General features: G+C 35.6%; 2 protein-coding genes across 3 annotated transcripts in view; one reads left to right on the top strand and one right to left on the bottom strand.

Moving 5' to 3' along the window:
• Positions 1-133: 133 nt before the first annotated feature.
• LOC121371535 (McKusick-Kaufman/Bardet-Biedl syndromes putative chaperonin-like) lies at positions 134-13088 on the top strand. 2 transcript variants are annotated; one of them, XM_041497499.1, is made up of 7 exons: positions 134-259; positions 2669-2923; positions 4687-4888; positions 8988-10017; positions 10455-10636; positions 11101-11211; positions 12049-13088. In XM_041497499.1, exons 4-7 carry the CDS (start codon positions 9000-9002, stop codon positions 12481-12483), a joined length of 1746 nt encoding a protein of 581 aa, XP_041353433.1. In that variant the 5' UTR covers positions 134-259; positions 2669-2923; positions 4687-4888; positions 8988-8999; the 3' UTR covers positions 12484-13088. The 2 variants fall into 2 exon arrangements, with proteins under 2 accessions (XP_041353433.1, XP_041353432.1); XM_041497498.1 differs by having other exon boundaries at positions 4687-4884.
• Positions 13089-18157: 5069 nt separating this feature from the next.
• The window catches only part of LOC121371536 (acid phosphatase type 7-like), a 30370-nt gene continuing 23432 nt past the window's right edge, over positions 18158-25095 (bottom strand). The window contains exons 10-11 of the mRNA XM_041497500.1: positions 23167-23304; positions 18158-20826 (exon numbers count right to left, since the gene is read on the bottom strand). Of these exons, the coding sequence (XP_041353434.1) occupies positions 20770-20826; positions 23167-23304 (195 nt within the window). The 3' untranslated portion in view covers positions 18158-20769. The remainder of the gene's footprint in view (positions 20827-23166; positions 23305-25095) is intronic.

Raw genomic sequence — 25095 nt, forward strand, 5'->3', positions numbered from 1 at the left:
CATTTGAATACAAATTAATATATAAATAAACATATAACTCTGATATATATATGTATACTGATATTTACTCTACTATTAATTTAATAAATAAAAAAAAATCGCTTTCCAGTTGAGTCAAATGTGTAGTAAACTTTTAGAATATCCATACAATCACGTTTTTCAGTGGAGTTGCAAGGTTTTATTTGTACGTGAACCGACTTACTGTGGTAGCTGCTTGTGGTTTCTAGCCACAAATTTTATTTTAACGAGAACTTTTTGTGTAAGTGAATAACGTGAGCATCATTTTAGTGGTAGATTAAAATAAAATAGTGACGACAGTTTCTTAAACTGTTACTGTTGTTAGTGTTAAACTGTTAACTTAAAGGCGCCTGGCAGAGGTTAAATTATTGATAATTGAGTCATTGACATTTATCAAATCAGTGATTTATCATAACAGTAAGGTTTAACTTGTTCGAAAAGACTAGTATTGAATTAGCATTATTAGATTACAAGACCTCTTGTGTTTTCTTTAACTAGTGTCGGTGCAATAGATCTTCCCCCAATCTTTGAAAAATATATACAGTGAAACTTCTCTAAATGGAATATGCACATGATCAATAATTTTAGGTAAAATATCCGGGCATGAGTTCGACACGTACCCCACTTTCAATGGTTAGGGTTGTTTTAGGTATAGGGTTAATCTTTAGAGCCTTTGATGTAGAGGGGTACGGATCAAACTCTTTCCAATATCTGACCGTTACCCCTCTATTTTGGTTAGTAGGATTAGGTTTAGTTACATTTACATGTAGTTAGTTAGGGTTAGGGTTACCTTTTAGATTAGAATGAGCTACGTTCACTTTTTATACATGTGTCATGTATCAATATAATATTAAAATATCCAACTGTTAAACCCCCCCCCCCCCCCCCCCCCATTGTTAGGGTTTGTTTTTGGGTATGAGGAGATAACAGGCGGAAATCTTTCCATCACATTAACCAACAAATGAAGAAATAACACGTCCTGCTCCATTAACAGGATGGGTGGGACGCAGCCCTGTGGTAAAGCGCTCGCTCAATGCGCGATCGGTCTGGGATCGATTGCCGTCACTGGGCCTATTGGGCTATTTCTCATTCCAGCCAGTGCACCATGATCGTGGTATGTACTATCCTGTCTGTGGGATGGTGCATATAAAAGATCCCTTGCTGCTAATCAAAAAGAGTAGCCCATGAAGTGGTAACGGCAGGTTTCCTCTCAATATTTTTGTGGTCCTTAATCATATGTCTGACGCCATATAACAGTAAATAAAATGTGTTGACAGTGTCGTTAAATAAAACATTTCTTTCTTTTTCCATTAACAGGACACTTTGACAGGGTTTAACCTTCATAAGCTACATCACTATATGCAAATAAAAGTTGAATGTAGTAAATTTATTTCATTATTAATTTGCCGAAAAAACTAATTAGAAAATAATATGCCATTTGTAGATCTACATTACTGTAGTTTTTTTGCTGGGTCACACCATTTCAGAACCTCGGTATCACAGAATGTGTTTGTGCCATAGGACCATTCCATGGTATTTGGTTTGTGGATGTGGAATTTTGAAAATGATTTATTAAAGTTTTTAGTATATCTTATAGTTAACACCCTTAAGCATATAAAAATTTATTTTTATTACCGATTTACTTATATTTTATGAGTTTTAATGACAGCTTAATTTGAAAAACAATATTTTGCCAGGACGTCACATTTGATTTTTTTGGTAGTATTTCATTACTGTTACGCCAAATTTAAAAATTGGGTATCAGGACAACATATTTATACTATATTTAAAAATACTACTTTGCCTCTTTTCATATCATATTTAGTATATAAAATTATTTTTCAAAATGTACAATGTCACGTCCTGGCTTATAAAACATCCAAAAGTTAGTTTATTTAAAAACTATTTTTCAAAAATAAAAATCCTTTTTAATTCTCCTACTCAGTGTTTCAAGTATAAGTAAAAGGTATGATGATGACTGGTTGTATTAAATAATTAAAATAACCACCTCAAAGTTTGAGCCTGGATATAACATTGAGTCAGGACGTGACATTCAAGATGGCTGGTTACACTGAGAAAAGATTACAATTTATGTATTAAATCTCTCTATATAGTGAAAAGGGTAAAACTGAATAGATACCTGTACATGTACCTAAAAGAAATTGATAGCAGCTCGTTTTATATTTGAATGACGTCACTTTGCATCTCATTACAATATCAATAAATTGGGTGCATGACACTCAAATTCTTTCAGTGCAAAAGTGCTACCCAGTATTACATTTTTTGTTGTTAAAGATTACAAATTCATTATGATCATGCATCTCTTCGTTTTTAAAAAAATATATTATAATATAAATATTTTACCATTTATGAAATATCGATGTAAAATTTTAAAATGAAATTACAATGAGATATATTATAATTTATATTTGTGTATGAAACCAAAATTATGGTGCGGAAAGTGTCTAAGAGTGTCTAAACTTTTTTTAAAATGTGTTTCATGATGCTCAACATTCAATTATCCCATTTTAATAAGCTGTATTAAGTTCATAATTGTCCATTTTGACCTATATTTTCAAGGTCAAATGAGGGTCGTGTATAATTTTAGTTTAAGAAAAGTGCATTGCAGAAGCATAATTTTATTTTTCAGATTGTTATGAGCTCAAGATGAGTGGTTTGGTGTCTTTTTGGAACCGCTACAAACTTCTCATTGTAATGGTCCCATCGATGGTTGTCATCCATTATGCCTGGGCTATGCTGCAGATCCACCCACCTGTAACTGACAGTGAATATGCAGTGAAACCAGCGAAATTGTTTGGGATAACACTGACTAAAGCGACTGAAGAATCCAAGGAAAAGAACTAATAATGTCCTATTGTTGTCTTTGTACATATTTGTAATTAATGTAAGTGCACTCCTCAACTTCTGTACATGTATACGTGCAAATATCTTTTTCAGACACACACACACGTGTACACTCAAACAAACACACACACACATACATGCATAGTATATATATTTTTAAAACTGTTACTTGCATTACAATTTACATTATGTATTATATATGTATCAGTATAACGGATAATTTAATCTCTACTGAGGGGAGATCCAGGTCCTGACTGTGTTATGATTGTATTCTTGCGGTAAGCACACACCCATTCCCTACGTCAGTTCCATTAGTGTTTCCTTTAAAGTGGTATAGAAGGGCCCTACAGCCGCTTTCTTTGTTAGGGCTAGCTCTGGGTTAGGGCTGAACTGGGTACCCGGGTACTCTAATACGGGTCGAGTACATGTACTACTCAAGTAGTAAATTGATACTCGAGTACTCAAGAGTGATCTCCCCTTTGTAATGAACAATGGCGGACAACATTCTATCGACCGTTTGGACCCATTTCGAATTGTCGGAAGATAAGTTGAAGTATTTCTGTATCATTGTCGTCTCTCTTTTTGTCATAAATTTAGTTAGAAAATAATTATATATCCACACATCAAAGTTTAAAATATAAATATTTTTATTTAAAAAATAGTTTACTTTTCCAAAGAGTTATAGGTGCTAAATACGACCGAAAAAGGTAGGAAGTTGCTTATTTGGCCATCTCAGTTTTAAAAAAAATTTGGGGGGGGGGGGGTGCCTCCGGACCCCCCTAGTTTAGCTGTTTGCTTCACAACCTCGGGCAAGGCGCTTCGCGACTTGCAGGTGAGTACTCGTCGAGTAATTCAGCATGAGTACTCGAGTACCCAATTTCTTACCCGTTTCAGCCATACTCTGGGTGAGCAAAATATTTCACCAAATTGTCCATTAAACTTCTAAAATTGCAGAAATCAACAGTTATTTTCATAAATTATTTTGACAAATAAAAATAAAATTTGCCAATTTTTTTCAAAATTCGCAAGTGATGAATTTGGCGAGTGCCAGAGTTAGCCCTGCTTTGTTCATTATTTTCAAGTTTTTCCGTGCTTATAATTCTGGCTGCGAACCCAGTACCTACCAGCCTTATGTCCAGTGGCTTAACCACGACACCACCAAGGCTTTGTGCATTCTGTCCCTTGATATACTTGACTTGAAGATTTTTACATGCTCATATACCACAAAGGTTTCGAGCATGTCCTTGATATACATATACTGCCTCAATAATATGTACTGTTGTCATAATTAATTGGGACCCTATTATAACCACAGACAAATGTATCTTGCTGTAATTGGTTTGCCATGAATGTTCATTTCCATCTGGTAAGTTTATTGTCAACATGCCAACACATCCAAGGCAGAAACTGCATATATTCTAGCTGATAAAATAATTTACACATTAAAACAAGAAACCAGTGTGAAATCTGTTATTTTGCACACATGTAATTTACTGTCTTGGATGAATGGTATGTGTAGTGGGGGTTGCACACCTTTTGGAGGTGGGGGCATGTATGTAGTAGGACAAAAAAGTAAATGTTTTGGGCCTCCACTAAGGCACCTAGGCCACCTATCCCCAGTTCCTATGGATCTGTAATATAACAGAATTGCATATTGAATATATTCTGTAAGAAATAGAAAAAATTAAACAGAATCAGTATCCAGTGATGTATATAATTATTTTATGCTGGGTTTAAAAATGTTGTATTGTTTAGTTCATTGAATTCAGTACATTAATGCTGTGTTGTTGTTTTTTTTCCCAGAAAAATGTTTAGGAAAATCAAGTTTGTTTATCTGCAAACAGCAACGTGGGTATCCCGCAATAAACTTGCCGGATTTATGGGAATATTTACAGCCGTATATTTAGGCACAATTCCTTTTCATAAGCCGAAGATGGAATTGTCGGCTGAGAGAGCTGAGCTTATCAAAGCAGCCAGACAGTCATTAAAAGACACATAACAGTAGGTACAACATTGCTATTGTCTGTTTAATACTACTGTTTTACATTTCAGTGCTTGATTTTATGTGTGCCATATTTTGATCTATCATTTGTATATCATTGATGTGACGGTCATAAAAGAGCTTAGTTATTAAAAAGTAAACAAATTATTAACATTTTTATATACCAAACCTTTATGAATATATACTCTTCAAAAGAAGAAACGCAAAACCACATTGTCGTAACATTTGGAGAATTGATTTAATTATTGAATGGTGAGTCCGATAATTACCAAATGTTGCAGGATTGTTCACAATTCACTCTAGTCCATTGTGAGTAAGTGATAGGACACACCACCAAGGTCAAGGTCATCTGGAGTCAATACCGGGTGTGGCCTCCGCGTGTGTTGACAACTGCCTGGCACCGCCTGCCCATTGAAGCAACCAGAGTACGGATGACGTCCCGGGGGATGGTGGCCCACTCGGCCTGCAAGGCTGCTGCCAGCTCGGGCAGGGTCTGGGGCTGTGGTTGTCGCTGTCGGAGGCGTCGGTCCAACTCGTCCCATAGATGCTCAATTGGGTTCAAATCCGGTGATATCGATGGCCAAGGAAGGACATTAATGTTGTTGTTCTGTTGGAAAGCCGTTGTGAGACGTGCTGTGTGAGGCCTGGCGTTGTCATGTTGGAACACTGCGTTGGCGTTGGCCATAACTGGAACGATGTGTGGCCGGAGGATCTGGTCAATGTAGCCCTGTGCATTCAGCTTGCCCTGCACGTTGGCCAGGTCAGTTCTGCCAGTGTGTGAGATGGCTGCCCACACCATGACACTACCCCCGCCGAATCTGTCCACTTCCTGCACGCAGTTTGCCGCATAACGTTCACCACGACGCCTATACACGCGACATCTTCCATCATGACGTCGGAGCAGAAATCGGGACTCGTCACTGAACCACACCTGTCTCCATCGCAGTTGAGGCCATTGTCGATGAATCTGGCACCACTGCAGTCGGAGTCGACGGTGTTGTGGTGTTAAGATGACACCTCGAACTGGACGTCTGGCACGGATTCCTACCTCACGTAGGCGGTTCCGTACGGTCTGGTCGGATATCCTGCGCAAACCTGGTATTGCTGCGGCTGTGGAGGTGGCAGTAGTCAATCGTTCCCGAAGGTGGCGTACCCGGATGTAGCGGTCCTGCCCGGGGGTAGTGACCCGTGGTCGACCGGATCTAGGGAGGTCACGTGTTGATCCATGTTGCTGGTAACGGTCCCACAGTCTGGAGATGGTGCTTGGGGACACATGGAATGCCCTGGCAACGGCCGTTCTGGATTCGCCTGCGTCTAGTCGGCCGATGGCATTGTTTCTCTGCGGTTCACTGAGACGTGGCATATCCTGGATTGTCAACTGTCGGCCAGATACAGAGGCCAGGCAAGCGAACACCCTGCACTTTTATACTGTCGGTGTTCATGTTGCACGTGCAGACAACGCACATGCAGTGGTGACATGGTTTGCACGTGGCTGCTTTTTTGCGAATATTCACATTTTGGAACTTTATTGTACAGTAGCTGCGTTTTATCGAATGTAACCGTGGGAATGTGTTTGGGACATGCAATGACCTTATATTCACAAAGCATGAACCGGTAGGAAACATAAAATCGGAGTTATAACCCATTTGTACCCTTTTGCGTTTCTTTTTTTGAAGAGTATATAAACAAACATTAGGAACATTAAACTGTTTAAAATCACTCCAATGTAACAAATACATCCAATGGTAAAGAGCTCACGAGATTGATGTATACTATTCAAAGGAATTTAAGGGTCAAAAATTTATAACCAAATAAGTTTCAGAGTGTATTAGATTGATGATGTAAACTACACCAAAAATGTTATTTATTGTTCCATATTTACAAAAACCCACAAATAAACGTCACTGTATACAAGAAAGTCACATGACATACTGTCAAAGTGAAGGTTGTCAAACATGGATTTTACACATTAGAACATTCATTTAATAGTGTGTGAATCCACCCCTGGCGCGAATACACTCGACACATCGTTGCCTCATGCTGTTGATCAGACGTCTGAAGAACTCTTGGGGAATGGCCTGCCACTCTGCCATAAGAAGTTGACCCAGATCATGAAGGTTGGCTGGAGGGGCATGGTTATCCCGAACTCTCCTGCCTAATTCGTCCCAGTCGTGCTCTATTGGGACCAAGTCAGGCGAATATGCTGGCCAATCCATCCTGGCGATACCTTGTTGTCTGAGAATGTCCGTTACCACCCTGGCGCGGTGGGGTCTGGCATTGTCATCCTGCAGAACTGCCCCGCTGCCAATCTGCTGAAGGCCTGGGAGAACCAATGGCTGGATAATCTCATTCAGATAGCGGATTCCATTCAGATTGCCATCCACCACATAGAGGGGGGTCCTGTGGTGGATAGAGATGCTGCCCCACACCAAGACGCTGCCACCACCGAACCGGTGACATTGTCTAATGTTAACGTCAGCGAAGCGCTCCTCAGGACGTCTGTAGACACGAACCCGACCGTCGTTGAACTGGAGACTAAATCTGGACTCATCAGTGAACATCACTCGACCCCACTGAACACGTTGCCACCGCAGATGAAGCGTGCACCAGTGACGTCTGGCCGTTCTGTGACGTGGTAGGAATGGTGGTCGAACAGCCTGGCGATGGCAGCGTAGATTATTGGCTCTCAGACGATTGCGTATGGTTTGATCAGACACTCGAGTTCCAGTCGCAGTCCGCAGATTGTCACGTAATCGGCGTGCAGTGGTTGTGCGTTGACGTAGAGCCATATTGGTGATGTAGCGGTCCTCTCTATTTGTAGTGCTTCGGGGTCTTCCCGAACGTGGACGATTTCGAACAGAATTCATTGCTTGGTACCGTTGCCACAGTCGGCCAACGACATTCTGACTGCCTCAGAGCAACATTTCTTTGCGTATTGCCATCCTGAAGCCAAGCAATAGCCCTTCCTCGATCTTCGATAGTCAGTTGAAGTCGTACCATTGTCGAATTTGGAGTGTGCACCATACACGAACGCAAGCTCCAATTATACGGAAATTCAGCATTGGGAACATGGAATACACGTGCAAAGCGTGCAAATGAAGCGCTTTGTGAAAAAGCAAGTTATGGGCACTTAGCTGACCTTTCGCTTTCTCCCTAATTTACGTGCAAATGTAAGCATGTTTTCGCCATTAGAACTAGTCGACAGTGTCAATGACAGTGGATTTTAATTCATTTATGGGTTGCTTAGACCCACTTTTGTCAAAATGGAACAATACCATGCGTGACATTATGGTCTTGCTAATATAATTGACATTCAGAAAATAATGTCGAAAATATCGTCTGACCCTTAAATTCTTTGGAGTAGTATATGTTGGTGGGCCTTTCTCCTTCTAGCTATTGCTCCATAACTGGTATAGCAAATGTCACATAAGCTTATGACTGTCCTGTCTGTGGGATGGTGCATATAAAAAGATCTGTTGCTGTTAATTTAAATGAGTAGTCCTTGGAGTGGCTGCAGTGGGTTTCGTCTCTCATTATTTGTGTGGTCTTTAATTAATCATTTCTCTGACACCGTAATTAAAATAAAAACGTGATGAGAGAGTGTCATTAAATAATGTCACAATTCTTCCTTCCTTATGAATATATTGATAAAATGTATGGTATTTTTTAGGTTTTAATTTTTTATTATACAACCGATTAGAAGACCATTTCACCAGTTTGAATAAAAATTAAATTGGATTAAGCCTTGGTCTTCATTAATAGATCTGAAAAGTTTCAAGATTTTGCATTTTTCAAATGGAAAGCCATCTTAATATTCATTGTGATTAATATCGGATCTCAAAATGTACTTCACTTAGTATTCATTATCTTTAAGATCTGAATAAATCCAATGACATGGCAGGTTTGGGGCATAATTATTTTATATGCAGAACTTTTTCATTTTAAATACGTACAGGTGGTAAAAGTTTAAACTTGGAGAAAGTAAGTAGCAAAGTTGGCAATAGCAGAATGTTATCTTTGACTGTTTTATTTTATAAAACTGTACACTTTGTTAATCGTATAACATGTATTATTGTTTGAATATATATTTCTTGTTTTACAGTTATTAACGAAAATGTCACGCCTTTTATCCAAAAATATTGGTGGACCAGCAACGCTTCACATTCACCACCTGGATGATGCCAAAACAAGAACCTGTCTGACCCAGTTCCGGGACCTCGTCGGCTCTTGTCGAGGTCCCAGTGGGAAGATCAAAATGATCCAGAATAAAGTGGGTGGTCACCTGACTCTCACCTCGACATCATCCAGGCTTCTTGCAGCGATGTCCTTCTCTCATCCAGTTCTTCAAATGGTTGTTGGTAGCACTCAGAATCACTTGGCCAATTTTAAAGATGGTGGATTGTTACTTTGTCATTTTTGTCTTCTTTTGCTAGAGAGTTCTCTTGATAAGACTTGGAATAGGCGTCATGTTGTTGCAGTTTATGAAAACTGCTTGTCAAAGATGGAAGAGTATTTGAGTTCTTCAGACTGTGTCTGTCGGTTTGAAGTCAGTATTTCAAGCATAGATGAGATGATGTCATTCTTGCATTGCATACTGAGTTCAAAACCACTGTGTTGTTTAGGTGATGCTGGACTTGATCATTTGTCCAAGACGATACTTAGATCATTCTTACACTCAATACCGGAGAGTACACAAAGAATATATTTTTCCGATAGAATATATATTCAGTGCATGTCAAACAATGTTTTACTTGATTCCAAATTTGAAAAAGGAATCTTGATGATTTGTCCAGAGTTATCTTCTATTTTTGAACAGAATATTGAAGTGAAAAAAACGGTTGATTATGTTGGGGTTGAAAAAATTAAAGTAGCGTTGGTGAATGTCTCAATGTCTGGTGATGCGGAGGAGTTGATGGATGTTCACTACGAAGCTGACAGAGATGTGGATGTAAATGAAAGCATGCTATCTGCAATCCTGAACACCTGCGAAGGGTTGGTGCAACGTGGCGTTGGAATGGTGCTGTCGCAGAAGGTCATTCATCCGAGAATAAAAGCATATCTTCGATCCTGTGGTGTTTTCTTTCTAGATAGAATTGGAGCACTTCTGATGCCTTACCTGAGGGATGTTACAGGTTTGAATCCAAGTTCTTATAAAATGTTTATAATTACTAAGATGTGTAGTGATTAATATCTTAATATTCTTTGTCTAAGTAACAGCAAGGGTAGCTTGTGCCTCTATGTACCACACATCTTGAGCAACAGTTGAAAAAATATTTGAACAAGTATATTTATGGATCCATGCATATCATGTTTATGGACACATTGTTTGAACACCTTCTTAACACTATTTTGATAAATTTGAACAAATTAATTCAAAACAAATATGAAAATAAGGTTATCCATTGGAATTTGTTTCTTATTTTCTTTTTTTCTGTAGTTCTACAGTTAAACTGTTTGCATACATGGTCACTATTTTTGTTAAAACATTGTATTTTATCATTAGACATATTAGCTATTATTTTTATTTTTAACATACCCTGTTAATTGTTTGATAATAATTATGTTGCAGGTGCCACTCCACTGAGCTCAGTTGTTATTCCTGACTTTGGGTCTAGTTCATTTGGCTGGCTGGATGATGCAGTTCACTGTGTTCTCAGCGGTAAGAGTTATCTCCACCTCACAAATACAGACAGTCCTGTGGTGTCGTTGGTTCTTTGCAGTCCACTGGAGGAAGCATGCAGTGAGCTTCAGGTTAGTTAGTTAGCCAACTTAATATAAGTTTCTCACAACCGAAACACCATAATCTGGAAATATAATGGAGTTGGGCAGTGATTAGTTACAGTATTCTAACGGAAACATTCGTCTAAATCTCAGTTACCACCAGACCGTGCCAATGTCCGTGCTATGTTACCGTATCTAGGCAGTGATGGGCATAAATAGGTTTTATTCATGTTTTTTCTTTTTTACTATCCAGTATTTACATGTCTTTTAATGGCAGTTTTTGTCATAGGCAAAATTAGACAATGTGACTGCAGATACTTGTTAGTGATTTTTTCAGCTTTTTTCTCTCTTTTTTTCATACCTAATTTCCAAAAAGAACACTGAATTTCATGTGTAATGCTGAAAAATTTACGTCTATGTTATAAGGTTATCAGATTTTTAGAGATTATTTTAGCTTTCATTTTTATATGTCTATAATTCAATCTGTTTTTCAGTGTCTGTGTTCATCTGCTCTGCTATCTCTAAAGAGACTTGTACACAGTGGTTCAGTGCTGTGTGGTGGGGGATGTTGGCAGACACACCTTGCAGCTGTTCTACGATCACAGGTATGTAGTAGGGTATGGTGTTATGAATGCCAGAATAAATGTTTTATGCCACATTGTATTTGAAATGTTTGGGGTTTTTTTTTTACTGATGCACTCAACATATTTTATTTATGGTTATATGGCATCGGACATATGGTTATGGACCACTCAGATATTGGAAGAGGAAATCTGTGTCACCACTTCATGGGCTACTCTTTTCAATAAGCAGCAAGGGATCTTTTATGTGCACCACCCCACAGACAGGATAGGACGTACCATGGCCTTTGTTACACCAATTGTTTAGCATTGGCTGGAACGAGAAATAGCCCAATGGACCCACCGACTGAGCTATGTTCCGCCCGCATTGTGGTTGAATCATTAGCATAGACTTTTATATGTACCAATATAATTACATTTTATAATTCAGTTCGAAAATTCTTGTTTTTTAAATGAATAATAAGAACCCATGGAATTATATGTCAGTTTTATGTTCTTTCAGTGAATATCATTTCTTGTTAACAGTGTCGAGATAAAATGTGATTATAACTTGTATTTTTGTGTTCTGCAAATTGAAAAACATCTGAGAATTAAGCAGTCAGAATTATGAGTAATGCGAGTATCTGGAGCTATTGCATGCAAATCATCTACATGTTGTATATGAATCTCTGGTGGGCAAATGTCAAAGACTAAGAAAATGTTCTAGTATATAAAACATTTCTGGGTAACCACTTCGTTTGATACCATTTATAACATCATTGAGTAGAGCACTAGTGATTTTGTACCAGTGCTTTACTCCAGTCTACCATTTATAATTCCATCAAGTTTCATCTCTCTCTCTTTCTGTTTTTGCTTCAACAGATGGATGACATATCAAACATAATGAACTTGCCGACTCTGCAGCTCACAAATATTGTAGAAAACTTTGCCAGATGCTTGGAAAAATCTGCCACTTCTCTCAACCATGACCAAGAAATGCATATGGTGGACAAAAGTCAAGGTCATCTGTGGAAGACAACTTATGGAACATTTGATCAAAATTCACCAACAAAAAACCCTGTTATGAAGTGTTCATGTAGTCTGTTGTCAACACACCAATCTGATGACCTCAGACTCTTGGGTGATAAAGTGTCTGAAAAATCTGATTGTGACTCCACCTGTACATCAAATCTAAACATAGGCAAAAATCCACAAATAGTTGATAGTTTGGCTGTGGCTTTGAGTGCTGTGCAGACAGCTGTTTATACTGCTAACAGTATTTTGATGACACATCAGTACATCCAGGATGAAGGTTAATGTCCTGCCAATCATCCGGGTCCAGTTGTTCACATGATTAAGGAGCATGTTCAAAATAAAGCATTAAATTAATACAAGTAGCAGTTCGAGAGCAGTGCTGAAACCAGGCTACAGATTTTTGAAGATATCTTAGCGTTACAATATCGTAAAACCGTTGTAAGCTTTGACGACACAACGATGCATACTATAGCCTACAACGGTTTTATGATATCGTAATGCTAAGATAGCTTCAAAAATCTGTGCCCCGATTTAGAACAACCTATGATATCTGTAATAAATCCTAACTGGTTGGAGTTTTGGTGATTTGTTTTTGAATTTTATTTTTCAAACATATTCAAAAGATCATGTCAATTTATGTTTTAAAAAAATGTTTTTGTTGGATTTATTTTTGATTTTGGGCTTAACCACATATTGAATAACTGGACCCAGATGTGGAAGGGTTTTTCCAGACATGGCTCTGTGGTGAGTGAGGAGAAGCAGCATAATTATTTTAAAATTTTGTTGGATCTGTTACTCTTTTTTTTTCTTTTCTTTTTTAAATGTATAAATATCTTATGCACCTTTACTTTGTTTTTTAGTGCACAGTTTAATATATTTTGTGATTTCTTTGCCCCCTACCTTGAAATTTCATTTTTAAAAATAAAATACACAATGTACTTGACATTACTAAAGTGCTGTCGGAAATAGAATAAAAATTATTTTCGTCGATTATTTCTTACATATTAAACAGACAAGTAAATATTTTGTAAATATCTATTTAATATCTACCTAATTTAGCATTTACTTGTTTTGGCTCTCATTGATGTACAAGGTGGTGTTTACTTTAGAAATTAAAAGAGATATGTCAGTAAACAGGTGATTTGTGGACTTATTGGAACAGACTATAACAAAGTTTGGTCAACATATGTCAATTTCATTGCTGTTACAATATGTGAGAGACCCTTTTTGATGATGATTTACCCCTGTTCCTCTCCAAAACAAAGTATTTGTAGACATTTATAAGTAACTTGTGAGAAAAACTGTCAAGAACCATTTTGAGTTTGTGATCTATTTTCCAGTATTAAAGGTGCTATCTCAAAGTTGCATAATGACAGCTATTGCAAATCATGTTTTTTTAAATTAAATTTTGCTTTAACATTTAAAGACTACACCTTTAACTATATGCCCATAAATGATTATAGGAAATGATTTTATCTACTAGTAGAAAATACATTTTTATTGGAGAATCTTTATCACGAACAGATGCTTCACATATAACTTCTGATATAGCACCTTTAAGTGGTTGCAAGATTGTGTAAATTTCTACTGTATTTATATTGAATTTATATTCACTAAATATACTGGTCAAAATTAATAATTTATGCTGCAATTCAAAATAATCAGTTATCTTGCAGTTTTAAATTAAAAGTTTGTTTAAGGGTAAATGAAATTGACACATATCCATCAACATGTGTTATAGTCTGTTTACCGATATTTTTATTTTTATTTCAAGAGTAAACACCACCTCGTACATCAATGAGAGCCCAAATAAGTAAATGCTAAATTAGGTAGAGTATCATTAAATAGGTATTTACAAAATATTTACTTGTCAGTTTAATATGAAAGAAATAATTGACGAAAATCATTTTTATTCTATTTCCGACAGTACTATAGTGTCTGCATTTTTTAAATTTTATGTAACAGATTATTGAAGTTATGACTGAAGTGTGTATCATTATGGAATGGTATGAAGTTGGGCGTTTTGTAGCAATTCAGTTGTTTAGTATAATTTTAATTTAGGTCTATTTCTCTTCTTTTTTTAAATAAAAAAAAAGCATACCACATTTTGTATCAGATATAATTGGTGTTGACTGAACATTGGGAAATTGAATTCTATTTACAATTTGATTTGATGCAAAATGGCTGCATTTATGTTTTGTCAAGTTATACTGGTTCACAAGTTTATTTTAAGTGGATAACTAAAACATACATCATGGAGAGGTGATACTTGCCGTTAGCAGTTTATTCATTTACTGTTAAAATAATTACACAAATGTATTTAATGTCACTGATGATAAGAATAAAATCTTTGGTAGTACGATTTATTGACGAGTAATAATAAATATAGTTAAATTCTTAATTAGGTTTTCTATTTCATATACATGGCAGGTATGTACTAGAATGATGATGCCTGTCAAGTTTTAGATTACAAATTTGTTACATAAAATTTAATGTTCTAAAAGTTACAAAAAGGTTGTAGTTATGATGTTGGAATAGCAGTGCTATTAGAACATGTTGAAAACATCTGGGATATTGGTTTTGCAAGAAATGATCAGTAGAGTTATTCAGATTTTGATATAAAAAGACATTTTCTGTAGTTATTTTAACGTTAATTTTGTCACATAGTGATTGTGTGGTACTAATATAGCCATATTTACTCTTTTTACTTTGAACCCATGTGTTACGGTACTTTGTAAATATTATCAGAATGTGATATTTTATTTGTGTGTCAGATGGAAGCCAATATTAATAAATTTTCTGAATCTAATTATAAGCATAATTCTATATCATTTTTGCTAGAACATCCTATTAGTAAATAATTTTTTTGTTTGCATATGATAACAAGTAGTGGTATTTTTTTTAATATAGAGACAAAATATAACATTTTATTTGAGGACTGCTATTGGAAATAATTGTAAATTTAAAAATTATGAATCCTTATAGCTGTTGCAAACATTGCCAATGTTACTGGTATGTGGAATGTGAGCACATTATATCCATTAAAATTGAGTACAAAGTCCTACATCTCTGTTTGTTTTCTTTTTAATGTAATAAAATGTTTCATGGAATTGGATGGTGTATCAGTATTAAAGGAAAAAATGTACACCCATGAATTTGATCCTCAAAAGTAAAATGTAATTGTGAACGTTGCTAGTTTCTTTGGGGTTTTTTAATTGCATTCAATTCATGAATCTTTGCATGTGCGACTTTTATAACTAGTATTAATTTTCACCAGCTGATAGACTCAACTGCTCACTCCTATGTTCACAGAATTAAATATGACACTAGGTAGAAATATTGTCTGAAACATTTTAAAGCTAAACATTCGTCTTGCATTTAAGTTTATAGACTTATCTGTTCTCTATTACAGGATACATTTAACTAACATCACTCTGCCATTCTGTAATTAGCAGTGAATTTCATGGATATTTCTGTGCATAAAGCAAGTGAAATGGACAGGATGAATATTATCAGTTCATCTGGGTTATGGAAGTATTTTGTTATTCGGCAAACTCTCCAATGTTTATAAACTGCATTCGATAGATTTTGGGGTGTTTGAGATTTTTGTATTAGGTCACTGTAAAAAGTGACCACTAGAAATGGATTCCAAAACTATATACAAATTTAAAAAAATCAACTGTCCTATGATTTTCTTATGGGTGTATACCACCAAATCAAATCCCATAGACAACAATAGTAACATGTTGCTAAAACTGCTACATGCAACGTATCAATCGACATCTACATCATGGGTATAAATATTATCACCCCTTACCAGTAAAATAAATTGGAAAATAATTTGGGGTTAAGCTACTCATTTCAGACATGACAGGTAGCATTTATGATTACCCTAGTTCCTTACAATTTTTTGTGTGCTATCTTAGTAGGACCCCACACATATTTGAAGCACAATAATTTTGTTTTAATGGTAGTTGGTACATTGACACTAGTTCAAATTAAATTACAGGAATTTACTGGCCAGATGAAACGACATTTTATCACAACACTCATGTTTATCACCAATAGGACTCGTAGTCTCAACTGTGGGATTAAAAGGTGGGTGCACCTCATCTATTTGGTGTATACAAGTGAATATGAAGGGTGACCAGAAGAGAAAATTCCTAGCTTTTTGCCACTATTTCTTTACAATGACATCACTTAAGGAAGATGCTTGTGCAACATGCTCTATTTGTTCAGGTGGGTATGGAAAAAATTGAAATCCCAAAGTAATTTTAATTGTATAGCTGCTTTAAGTTGAAACCATACAATTCACATAGAAACATCACTTGATAATCATAGAATTAATTTTTAATGCGTTCGAGTGCAAAAATTCACAAACATGGAAATTGGCCAGAATGTCGGAGATCTGAAATTTTCATGAATCGTGATTTTGCCATCCCTCCACCAACAAGACATAAAAAACAGTTGCCATCTTATTAAAGATCAAAATTCTGTTAAAGGTAGGGTCAACTCAAACAAGAGCCTTATGTGTTGGAAAGATGCATACCCAGACCACCAACACATACTGACACTTTAACAAATGAAAAACGCGTAATTTTAGAGTTAATAAAAAAACATGATTATTCCTGCTAACTGGGGGCAGCCATTTTCTTTTTTTTTGTGACGACCGGTGGTATAGCTTGGGGCGAAGTGACGTCAAACCCCTCTTAAGCACAGTGTAAACAAACGCATTAATTTACGACAAGGTGTTTCGCTTTCATTAACCTGATTTGTAAAACAACATAAATGACTTGATAGTATAATAAACTATTTAACTAAATATATTTCAATTTGCATCAATAGAACGAATTGGAGTTATAGTATTTTTATTTTTTTTAAAAACCCAAAGAATAAATGCATATTATTAGGCCTATTGGTAGGGTACGTTCGAGCAAAAACGACAACTCACAATACCCAAGTATACTTTTCTTTTCTTTGGGATGACGTAATTGGTCAGTTTTATGATTTTAGATGGGGAAAGTCTACTTAATCAAGGGTTTTACAGAATTACTTACAGTAATAAAGCAGGCGGCTGATAATGCCCATTGCGATTGGAGGGGTATCCGTGCGGTTACCACACAATACCCTGTGATCTTAATAAAAGAGGCACATCTTTTTAGTGTGTCTAGACACAGTGTCTGGGGACTGTCTAAATGTACACCTGCCAATCAGGAACCACAGGTTCAGGCCACAGAAAGAAAATACCAATTAACCAAGAAAACACTCCAATTATTATTTCAGTACATGGATTAATTTATGTAAAACCATAATACAGTTATTTCAACACTTTGACAATGGTAGTTTATTTTGTATTGAAAAATAATATATAATTGTTGTTGGTTTACTGGGATGACTTATTACAGAACATTGCGATGCATTCGCAAAAATCAGCTATGTTTTGTTTCTTCAGTTTGAAGACCAATTCCTGACGAGACACGTTAGGTATTACGTAACCACCAGCTCGCCAGAGGGCGTATTCACTGGGATGGTACAAAATGGCTGCGCCCGCTATATATAATATCCATCACATTTAACCGTTTTATTAATTAACTATACGATTATACTTGTTGATATTAAGCAATAATGTGCATTATATATCGTTGAATATGCATACCAGGCCAAATGTCTTAATTGTCCTCTCCTTTAACATGATTTTGTGAAATAAAAATTATAAAACGTGTTGAAAATTGCATGAAGTGAAGCATTCAGTCAACAGAAGACATTGCAGAAACCCACAGGTTATTTCCAACAAAATATCAATCATGATATGAAATTATTTTGTTAAATTAAAATAAAATTTGCCAGTTGTCTTTAAATTTTACATTTGTTGAGAGTGGCAGAGCTAGCACTGAAAATGGTACAGCATTAGAAATATTAAACTATTTTTAATTTAAAAACCCACACAAAACACATGTAAGCAAATTAATTTATTAAATATTTGTATATCACATCAAAACAACACTTTCTTACCGTAGTAATATTATATTACCGGGTAAATACTTATTAACATTTATGACATACTATCTATAACATAATATTTAGCACTTATGAGTTGCTTCAGGGATAACAAGCATTAAATTTGTAAATCGATGTAAATTGCAATGTTTGTAATACAATCATTTATTTTTTTCACATAAATCAATGTACAAGAAAAATATATTTTGTACCTTTCTAAATGGTAATACATAATAAACTTTAGTCTATAACAAATGCAAAACACACAGTTAATACATCCTTCAATAAACATTTGTTCACCTGGGCCCGTGCTAATAAAACTTAAAAGTCTAGACTTTAATAAAATCCAGACTTTAACGTAATGCTATTTGAATGGCGTTGCCATGACGTTAAAGTCTGGACTTTATTTATTAAAGTCTAGACTTTAAGGTTTGTAAGCACAGGGCCAGAAAAGTTGACTAGCCATTTAATGTTAGATATATTTTGTATACAGGTACGTTTTCAGCTTTTCATATCTCCACTATGATGTGCAGTGTTTTCTTCATCATTAACTGAAAACAATTATTAAATAATTTGGCACGTTTTGTTTTGTTTAAAATCAGAATCAATCAAAGAAAAAAATCATAGCTAAATTAGCAGATTCTCCAAAAAAACAATACACAATCAATTGCAAGCTCACAATAATAATAATAATAATACTAAAAACTAAAATTCTGTGGCAATAAATGTTCATCTCAGTGCATGTTAAAGAAATATTAAACAAGAAATATTAAATTTAAAGAAAATCAATTAGAATGTATAATTAAAGGACTTTTTTTTAATTCACTGCATTGTGATGAAAATCCATATATGCAACTATACACCAAGTTTCAATATTCTAGGACTTATAGTTTGGTAGAAATACAGCTAAACACAAAACTTTTAACATTGAGTTTAATGCAAAAATTATTGTTATCGTCACCATAAAAGTAATACCTATACCTCATGTTTTTACTTCATAAAAGTGAGACAAAAATTAAACTGTCAATTTTCTATATACACCCAAAATAAAAAGCTGGATACATTAGCAAATAAAATATATTAAACAATGCAAGAGATGAAAGTATTATATCATATTTCCACTAGTAGAACATATGTTCATGGCAAATGAGGTTATTAGCCATTTGAAACACAAAAATATTTTGGACTCCCATTTCAAAATATGCAGCATTATGTCAAACAGCTTTTTTAAATTAAATCTTATTTGCTATAGTGTATCGGTTAGTTTTTCTTACATGAATCAAACAAAGTATATGTACACATACTATATACAGTGAAACCTCTCAAAACCGGACCCTCTGTAAACTGGAATTCACTCAAAACCGGATGTTTTTCGCAGCCCCTTTTTAAATATATGTACAGAAGAGAACCTCTTATAACTGGATACCTCTTATAACTGGACTTTTTACTTGGTCCCGAGTGTGTCCAGTTTAGAGGAGTTTCACTAGTTTACAGTAAATCTCTGAAACCAGCAATTACAGGAAATCTCTGAAACCAGCAATTACAGGAAATCTCTGAAACCAGCAATTACAGGAAATCCCTGAAATTTTCAGTAAGATCTTGTAATTGCTGTTTGGCTCAGGCATTTATTTCACAAATGTACTGAAACGTTTATGGATTCCATGAAATCACAGAATTATCTGCGAACAAAATTACACTTTGCTGCAGACCATTAGGAATTATGTTGATCACCAATTACAATTACACATTGAGGCATATAAACAGACATTTAAAATCCTTAAAATACATAACAAATTGTAATAAAATGACTCACAAAAAAAGACAAGTTCAATCCATTTTCCAGAAAGCAAGATCAAGTAATGAGATTTTGTTTTAAAAGTAGTTTATTCCTTAAACAAAATAAGCCAAATAACTAAAAGTTCTCTTGAATAAATTTGAGATTCTAAACACTCCGTTAGATATGTGCATGAAATGGAATGTTTCTGAAACAAAAGCTGAAACAACTGCCTCCTTTATTGGTGGGTTATGATGGGGTTTTTTTCAGAAGCAGAATTTATGTATATTATGAAACTAAAATGCATTTTATCATAACTAAAGTTAAAGAATATAGCAAAGATATTTGAAATAAACAAAAAGTGAATTTCACTTATCATTCAGACTACTATTACAATTAAAATATAATATAAAAAAACTTAAATTAACAAAACAAATATAAACTTTAGCCAAACAGCCTTGGTCCATCTTTATCTCTTTGCTCTCTGCTATGTAGCCTAACACTGCATAATGATTATTTAAAAATAAAATCTCTCAAGCCAGAATAAATTCTTGGACAACCTATACATTCCTTTCATCAAATCCTGTTATACTACGAACACAATCAATCAATTATAAATTATAAAAGATATAAAGTCACAGGTTTGATATACACTTTTAAAAATATAAACAACAAGAAAAAGCTTGGAATATCCAAAATCAAACATTGTCTTTTTGCTAAATGACAATTGAATTAAAAAAATGATTTTTACAAGCTGCTTTTGCGTGTTGTATTTTATGGATTCTCCCAAGAACTGTTCAGTAGGGTCCATGTTTGTCTTTAATTATCATAATCTCGTCAATGACCTTGCCACCCTGCAAAGAAAGAAACAAATTAAGATTGAATATGTTGTAGTAAATAATATAATTTAACTAATACCTTTCTATTACTCAGTGGTAAGAAATATACTGTGCCAAATAAGTTTAGCAATTACGTACAAGATATGAAATACAGACAACCTGATTGGATGTTGAATTTATTTGTACACATTATTTCATTGATACAGCATTTCTGAATGTAGCCAGCAGTAACATGCTGTCACTGTGTCAACGTCGTCACTTTAATGTCAACTGATGAAACGGAGGGGTACATCAACCAAAATGTTGAGAGAGGCTCAATAATGTGTGTGTGCACCAGCGGCATTGATGACAGCAGTACATCATCGTCTCATGCTTCTAATGAGACCATTAATCTCAGGAACAGTAATTGCGTTCCATTCCCGGTTCAGAGCAATTTGTAGGTCATGGACATTAAGGATATGGGGATGGTTTTCGCGTACCCTACGGCCCAGTAGGTCCCATGCATGCTCAGTTGGGGACAAGTCAGGGGACTTTGGTTGCCAGTTCAACACTTGGATGTGGTTCCGCTCAAGAAGATTAGTGGTTAGCCTAGCGGTATGTGGTCTAGCGTTGTCATGTTGAAACAGAAAGCCAGGATGCTGCTGCAGGAATGGAATGACCACTTGTGTAATGATCTCGTCGCAGTAACGTTGAGCAGTCATGTTTCCGTGAACGAAAACGAGATCTGTTTTACCTCCACCATGAATGCCGGCCCAGACCATGATGCTGCCACCGCCATATCGGTCATGCTGAATGACGTTGTCTGCATCATATCGTTCTCCCCATCGCCTCGATACACGACGCCTACCATCTGCAAACTGAACACAAAACCTGGATTCGTCTGTGAATAATGTCTGATCCCATTGTCTGCGTTGCCAGTGTTGGTGTATTCTGGTCCATCTCAGACGTTCCTGAATGTGACACGCTTTCAGGGGAACAGCAACAACAGGGCGACATGCTTGTAATCCAGCAGCATGGAGACGGTTACGGACAGTTTGAGCATGAATTCTAGTGCCTGTGGTTTGCTGCGAAGTACGGGCTAAACGAGGAGCACTTTCGAACCTGTGACTAAATACCTATCTTCCCTTGGAGTAGTTAATCGTGGTCGATCTCGCACTTGCCCAGTTTGGTGTACGCGTTGTCGGAGTTGTGATATGGTACTGTCATGAACACGAAAGTACTGAGCGACGTCATGTACGCGTTGGCTGGCGTTAAGCCGTCCCATTGCTTCATGATGTTGATTTTCCGTTAAGCCTGGACGGCGACCCATTATAACAGGATAAATTCTTCCTTTTTGTTTTTGGATAATGTTGGTTCAGTGCATCAAAATGTAATTTCAATACATCCGTATTGCACGCGCTTCTGCGACAGCACGAGCACACCGCATTTGCATGTGCAGTACACATAGCGGCGTGCGATATAACAAATGGTGTTCTTTTCATTACCCAAAGCGACAAGGCATATGCAACTAACATATTACCAAGTTTTATCACTTTATTTTAATTTATTTGGAAGCAACAGTCATTTACAAAAACTTGCTAAACTTTTTTGGTTAAGTATATTAACATGTAATATTTTGGCATTATCCACTAGCTGTATATAAAATAAAGACATGCCAGCATTGTGGATGATTTCACTTCAGTTTACTTCAAATCTATATTTAATTAAGGTTTGTCTGTTATTTCATTTGGGTTCAATCGGGTATGAACAAAAAAAGCTTGTGTGAATGCAACTTCAAACAATAACACTCAATGCTGTGACATTAACATTTTTATATAGTTAACAAAAAACGTTATTCCCTGATGACACCATTTTATGTTATGCAGAAATGAGCAAAATAATTTTGCTATGGCTAGAGTAGTGTGATGCCTTTTAAACTGTAGTGACTGTAACAAAAATTTAATTATTGAAGTTAAAAATTAAAATAAATAAATAAATTTATCATAAGCTTCTTTCATAAAATGATGTTGGACATTTCTGTCTATACTGTCTTATATTCTTCCAGATTGGTCTTTTACATAATCTCACACTGGCCACCGAGAAAGGTATGTTGTAAACATTGGCCCATGGACTTGAGGTTAACAAATACTTGGATAATGCAGATTGGTAAGGACAAGGAAAAACCAACAACTTAGAGTGCTCAGGTAGATATTAAAGCAAGGCAAGTTTCCTTTTCTTCCTCTTGAAAAAATGCTATGCTGTTATGGTCTTGGATCCACCATTGTGGTTTATATTGGGTATGTTAAACCTCTTCCTAAGCCTGAATACCATCATTAGAAGTGTATAATGTATGCAGCAGGTAAATGAAGTTCTTACCTGGTCATCAGATACTTGCTGTAACTGAAGGTGTGAGCTGTTGAGAATCTTAATTCTGGTGTATCCGTAATCATCACTGCGGAATGCAGACCATTCAGGTCGGTGCTTAATGAACTTGTCGTGCCTCTCTTTGCAACCCTGAAGAAAACAACATTCTTCATTTAATTTAAATAAACCACATCAATTTATTACCACATAGACCACTGAGAAGTACTCGCTGGAATAAAAATAGCTTCTAGGAGGATTGATCCCACAACATATTATACCTCAGGCAGATACAAATAGAAATAGCTCCAGGTAGGGTTGATCCTATAACTTACCATACCTCAGGCTCATACTCTTCCACCAAGTTACATTTCAATCAATGGGAAGTACAAAGAAGGCAATTCATGGATTATGGAACCGCCTTAAAAATCATCAAATGAAAGTACTCATGAAGCAACAGAGTACCGGTGAGGTACCTGATACACCCATCTATATTAATCAGACCTGTCAACCTTTAGTCAAGACAAAGCAGGAGGTGTGTGTTGAAAAAGCAGGAGATTTTGTCAAAAAACAGGAGATTTTTTTAACTTCACACAATTTAACCCAAAATCGCAAGGTTGTTGTAAACATTATTACAATAAGTTATATGAACACTACATAATGTCATATATACTTGTTAACCTTAGATCTTGGCTTTAAAAATTTTTTTAATTAATTAATTAAAAAAAATATGTGTGTATATATTTCTTTTTAAAGTTTAAATATTGTTATGATTTAATAAAAAAAATATTTTTAAATCTCTTTTATCCAGATGTTAACAACATATCAAGAAATTAAAAAAATGAATTAGTACATTTACAGCATTACACTTACAGGTTACGTTATATCATCATTTGTGGCTAGTGTACCCAAATTGAAATACCCAAGACAAATTTATATAAATCTTATAAATTAATATTAAGTTTTTACTATGAGGAACAGTGGCGTGGTACTTATTTAAAATCATTATTATGATGCAATAAACATTGTATTTCCATTAATCATAAGTAAAACCTCATTACGGACATTGTGTGAAATATACCGGAATTATACCAATTTCTGTGGATAACTTTATATCAAACACAACATTTATTAATTGTAAAAAAAAAAAATCTATTGAAATATACCATTGTTACCAACTGCACAAACATACAAAATTAACTGACACAAGTATGTTTATATAGCTAATTGGTATTTTCTTTGCCTTGTGACATGTGATTTTAACATTGTGTGTATTGCTGTCAACTCTGGGCACTTCAGATCTGTCATAGCTACTTCCTTTATGTTATTTTGGCAAAAGGGGATCGATTTTTTTTTATGCCTACAAAAATGTCATTTAACAGGAGAAATTGTCTCCTGCACAGTGGGCCAGGAGATTTGATCATATACCAGGAGACTCCTGCTGAATCCAGGAGGGTTGACAGGTCTGATATTAATGAATATGTTACGAGTACGATTCAATTTTAAATATGTGAAATGTTTGCAATGGGATGAACAGTTTGTTTTGGACCATTGTTCCTACATGTGAGGTTTGATGGTCCTGTTTGCATCTGTATGCAAGATATTGTCTGGACAAGGATTTACTGCTATGTGCAGTAGACCGTGAAAAGTAAGTCAGTGACCTAATAATAGAAAGTGACACACAGCTATCCCAAGTTGTTCCTACATGTGAGCTTTGATGGTTCTGTATGCAAGATATGGTTCCGATAAGAAAATGTTAACAGACGGACAGACATACAGACGGCTGGACGGATGAACAATGCCATACCATAATACGACCCATAGATGGGCGTAAAAAAAGACAACTTTCTCTGAGCAGGAGAGGTCGGTCTGTAGCAAATAAACTTTTTAACAACTAGAGATGGTATTAATGTATTGCAAAGCAACACACACAAATTCAAAGCT

Source organism: Gigantopelta aegis, chromosome 4, assembly GCF_016097555.1.
Source record: "Gigantopelta aegis isolate Gae_Host chromosome 4, Gae_host_genome, whole genome shotgun sequence".
Taxonomy (NCBI): Eukaryota; Metazoa; Mollusca; class Gastropoda; order Neomphalida; family Peltospiridae; genus Gigantopelta; species Gigantopelta aegis.